Below are 4,642 nucleotides of genomic sequence, written 5' to 3'. Positions count from 1 at the left end.
CACTCGTTTTGGGAGGATTTTTGCAGGCTAGGAGCCAGGGAGGGCAACTGCAAAGCCCCCTGAGAGGGTCCCTCCGCTTGCCCGGAGCTCCCCTCCGGCTCCCGCTCCTGTCCCAGCGCGGTGGGACTCAGGGCCCATGCCCGGGGGTGAGCAGGAGCCAGGGGTGACCTTCCCCGGCAGCCCGCCTCAGACCCGGCACTTGTCACCGCGGCAGTAAAGGGAGATTAATGGGAGGGTTTTATTATTCTCAGTTTTGCAGCGGAATTCTCCCTCTTTTTATAATGGCTCTTGCCCCTGTGACAAGGGGGGAAGCGCTGGGCAAGGCTGCAGCAGGCTCTGTTTGCTCTAACGTCTCCAGGTGTGTTTTCAAAGCAAAGGTATTCGGTGCTAAACCCTTTTCTGCCCTTCCCGTCCGCTGGGTATTGCATCCTTTTGGAGGAGGGAGGCACAGAGCCCTTTTAAGGGGGGTGTCAGTGCCCCAACCTGCACCTCGGCTGAAAACGGGGCTGCTCGGAGCGATATGAGACCACCTCGGGGTCAGGGTGGGTGGGAGAGGGGCACAAAAGCAATAGGCTGTGTCAATATAAATAATATCATATAATATAATTAATATATATTATTATTATATATAATAATATAATATAAATAGGTCAAAATCATCTGCTTTTTAAATAGCACGGGCTGCCCCAAAACTGTGCTACAGGTAGGAGCCATTTATGGGCTTTTTCTTTTCTCTTTCTTTCCTTTTTTTTTGCAAGTAGTTTCCAAAAATGAGCAGTCTTAACGGAGGGGGAAAGGGGGCAGAGAACTGTCAGCGTGAGGTTAACGGTCGGACTAGATGATCTTCAAGGTCTTTTCCAACCTTGACGATTCCATGATTCTGTGATTCAGAGGTGGGAAAGGCATCTAGCCGTGTGTAATCATTAATTGCTTTCCCAGCTCTAATGAATATAAATATACAGATAACTCAGCCGTTTTGACGGGTTTGGGGGAACTCACGCGGTGTTACTGTGACCCAGGGGGGCTCTCACCGGGGTTTCCTGTGCCTTAAATCGGTTTTACTTGTAAAACTAGGGGAAGATGCTGCCTGAGTCCAGGGGGCTCTGCCAGGGGGCTGCTCCTCACCCAGCCCTGGACACCCACAGGCAGGACGGGGACGCGGGGACCCCCTCAACCCCCGGCCAGCCCCGAGGGGCGAGCGCTGGCGCCGGTACTTACGCCGGAGGATCTCCCGCTGCTTGCGGACGTACCACGTGTAGAGAGCGGCTCTCTTCTGCGTCTTCATGGGGGTGCCCTTGTTGAGGTGCTGGGAGAGGTGCGACTGGTTGAGGCCAGTGACATCCACCACCTCCCGCTGCGGGATGTTGTGCTGCTGCATGTACCCCTTGATCATCTTCGCCGCCCGCCACGGGTCCTCGCTGGACGGGGAGGGAAACGAAGGGTTAATGTCTGCAGTGGGGGAAAAGCACCCCGATAATTCGCTCCTTCCCATGACGGAAACCCGTTATTATCGCGAAACCCGTTTCAGAAGGACAGGCGATCCCTTGAGCATCCGTTCTTCCCCAACCGCCATCCCAGCTCCCCAAAACAGCCCCATCCTGGGGTGGCGGGACGGGGGCTTGGAGGGTGCCACGGCCACCCTGGGGACACCCACCATGCTCGTCACTCAGGGAGGGAGAAGTAAAAAGAAGTAGAAAGTCCTGACGGGGTACATCGAGGCCTCATTAATGCTTCTTTCTCCTTCAAGGAGAATTTTTTTTTCTATTCTATTCTAAATGCTGGCAATCCGTGAACCGCTGCCGTTACTTTGGTCACTGCAATTTCTTGCACCCACAGTGGATACACACACACGCAGGTACGGGTACGGGAAGCCCATGGGGAGAGTTCTCCAAAGAGAAACTTCTCAGTTGGAGATACCAAGGATGTTTTTCCTGCCCCTGCTCCCAGATGTGGCCCCCACGCTGTGTCCCGTGCCCCCCGGGCTTGTCACCGGCTGGCAGGGACCCCCCTCGCGGCCACCAAACCCCACCTGCCGCACTTGCTGCTTTATCTTCCCCCTTCCATTCCTGAAGGGACAATTATCTAAAAATCTCAATATTCATTTAAAAACTGACCCTAATTCCACGCTCCCACAACAGCGAGGCGCACACACGGGCCACACGCGAAAGGCTGAGAAGCGAAGGTCAAACCAGGCACACAACCCCAAGCCAGTCCCCGAACAGAAAAACAAAACCAACACCCAGCCCCCCACCAATAATTTTAAACCATTCTTGAATATATTTAAACACTTGAATTCGGCTCCTGCAGGATGCAGGTGTAAAATGACTCTTTTCCTAAATCCGCATTACTGGCGTCCTTGGGGTAGCTGACACCAATCTGGGGCACAAATAAAATTGCAGCCAAAAATCAAAATGCTGCGTTCTTCAGCTCGAAGGAAATCACGGCGCAGTGGCAGAGGAGCAGGCCAACACGCCTTCGCTGTATTCAAGACCCCTGGGTTTATTCTGCCCGACAGGAGGACGCTGGGCTAAAAGGAAGTGCTTTAACACTGAAAAATCGGTGTGGAGCCTGAGCCTGGTCACAGTCATGCACTCAAATAATGCGATACTCTAACGCTGCGCTTGGAATAACCGTCCGACTGCTTTCCCAATTCATTACTTATTTTGGATCCTTCAACTTGTCAAGGGAAAAATAAAAACCCAACAACAACCCAGCCAAACCAACGAGTAGATTTCTTACTTTTTGTCCTGAACGCAGCGTGAAAACAAAGCTGGTTGGATCCAAAGGAAAAGTACCCGACCGGGGCCAGCCAGCTGACGGTGGCGGGGGATTTGTGTCACCCTGGGGAGGACACGACGTCCCTGTGCCCAATCCTGCATCCTCCGGGTGAGGACCCTCGCCACGGAGACCGTGTCCTCTGCGCGGCGCGGGCACGCGGACGCAGCAGCTCCGGTGCCCCCAGCAGCCCGGCCCCCAGCCTGGGCTACGCACGGTGCAAGCAGAAAAACCAGCTCCTGTCCCCAAAACACGTGGCACCGGGCGGCAGCCCCACGGCAACCACGGGTGCTGGTGGGGACACCTCTCTGCTGGGTGCTCGCTGCCCCTCTGGGGCCGGCCGCGGGGTTTTGGGGGTCTCGGGTCTTCGTGCTGCCCCAGGAGCCAACAAGGAGGATGCGAAGCCAACGTCCCTCCACCGCAGGTCCCCTCCGCACGCTCCTTCCCCGGGGCAAAGCCCGCCGCGCCCGAGCCGAGGGGCTCCCACGGGCTTTTGTCACGAGCGGTTCATGTCACCTAACTGATCCTGCTAATTACTGATTAATAATAAGTTAATGGAACAGAGCTCATTACCATTTCTAATAGCAGTTCGGTTCACAACTAAGCCAAAGGCATCGCTCTCCCGGAGTGAAATCGTGAGCCAGCGCAACACAGCGCGCTTTTAAAATGTCGAACAAATGACTCGGGGGTTGTAGATGTGATTTCTGAAATTAAATAAAATTTGGCAGCGTTTTGGCTGGAAAAAAAACCCATCACATTTAGGAAAAAATAACAGGAGTTTCCCTCCATTTTATTATTTTCAGAAAGGCTTCACCTTCCTATTTCCAGCTTGTTTCACACTTGAGCTTTGAAAACAATTATTCGGCTCTTAATTTTTGAGCAGTGATTTTTCTTTACAAATCAGCTTGACCGTATTCAAAAGGGTTAACCTGAAACCAACCCAAACATTTTGTTTCATGTTAAACAAAATGTTTGGACTTGACCCAAAATGAAACCTTTGAGTGTTTGTTTGGCCTTTTGGGTTTTTTTTTTTCTTCTACCTAAAAAGCCAGAGGAAAACCTTTTGATTAACACAAGCCCTTTTTTTTTTTTTTGCTTCTGTCACCAAAATGAAAAAAAAACCCAACCATTAATTGTCCAATCTTCACCAGGACTTTACATGGAAAAAACAATCCGACCCACCCCAGGAGTGCTTTGTAATACTGGAAAAACAGTTTATAGGCCTGGCCCCACGGTCCTTCTCAACTGAAATCAAGGAAAGGTGGGTTTTTTTCTTGCACAAAATTAAAAACAAATCCCAGTTGCCAACACTGACCGAGAAAGAGGCATTTCCCACCTCAGCCTCACATGGAGGTGGGGGGCAAAGCCCGTCCCTCTCCGCAGGGATTCCCAGACCCACTCACCCCCTTTGTCAGCCTTGAAAACAGGTAAATACGCTCCACATCCTCGGAAAACTATGCCAAGAATTTATACAGATGGATTATAAACCCGTCTCCCTCCCCAAATGATCTATCTAATCTGCATCTGCCTGTGCACGCGGGGAATCGGCGCGGGGAGGTGCCGTGTCCGCCGCTCCCCACACCTTGAGCGGCTTTGGGGCATCTCCGGCCGGGTCCCCGAGGGCGGGTGGCTTTCCCACCGTCCTTGTGGGATCTGGGTGCTCCTGGGAGATATTATTTGGTCCAGGCGAGCCCCAGTGGGACGGGGAGGGACCTGGCGTTGCGCTCCGTGTGCCACCAGGCCATGAGCCCAAGCGAAGGCGCCGCTTGCCGCGGGGCCATGGCCGGGGCGAACTGCTCAGAACCACCATGACGGGCAACTGCGGCCTGTGCCCACGCCAAAAGAGCCGCGGGGCTGAGCACCCCCG

The 4,642-nt window shown here is 53.3% G+C and overlaps 1 protein-coding gene across 1 annotated transcript in view; it reads right to left on the bottom strand.

Annotated features, from left to right (window-relative positions):
- Positions 1-1,492, bottom strand: part of HNF1B (HNF1 homeobox B) — a 17,170-nt gene extending 15,678 nt beyond the window's left edge. Inside the window, exon 1 of the mRNA XM_026861804.1 lies at positions 1,219-1,492. Coding sequence (XP_026717605.1) covers positions 1,219-1,492 — 274 coding nt within the window. The remainder of the gene's footprint in view (positions 1-1,218) is intronic.
- Between the last annotated feature and the right edge of the window lie 3,150 nt (positions 1,493-4,642).

Source organism: Athene cunicularia (assembly GCF_003259725.1).
Source record: "Athene cunicularia isolate RWA chromosome 19 unlocalized genomic scaffold, athCun1 chr19_part1, whole genome shotgun sequence".
NCBI lineage: Eukaryota > Metazoa > Chordata > Aves > Strigiformes > Strigidae > Athene > Athene cunicularia.
This window is presented reverse-complemented; position numbering and strand designations above follow the sequence as displayed.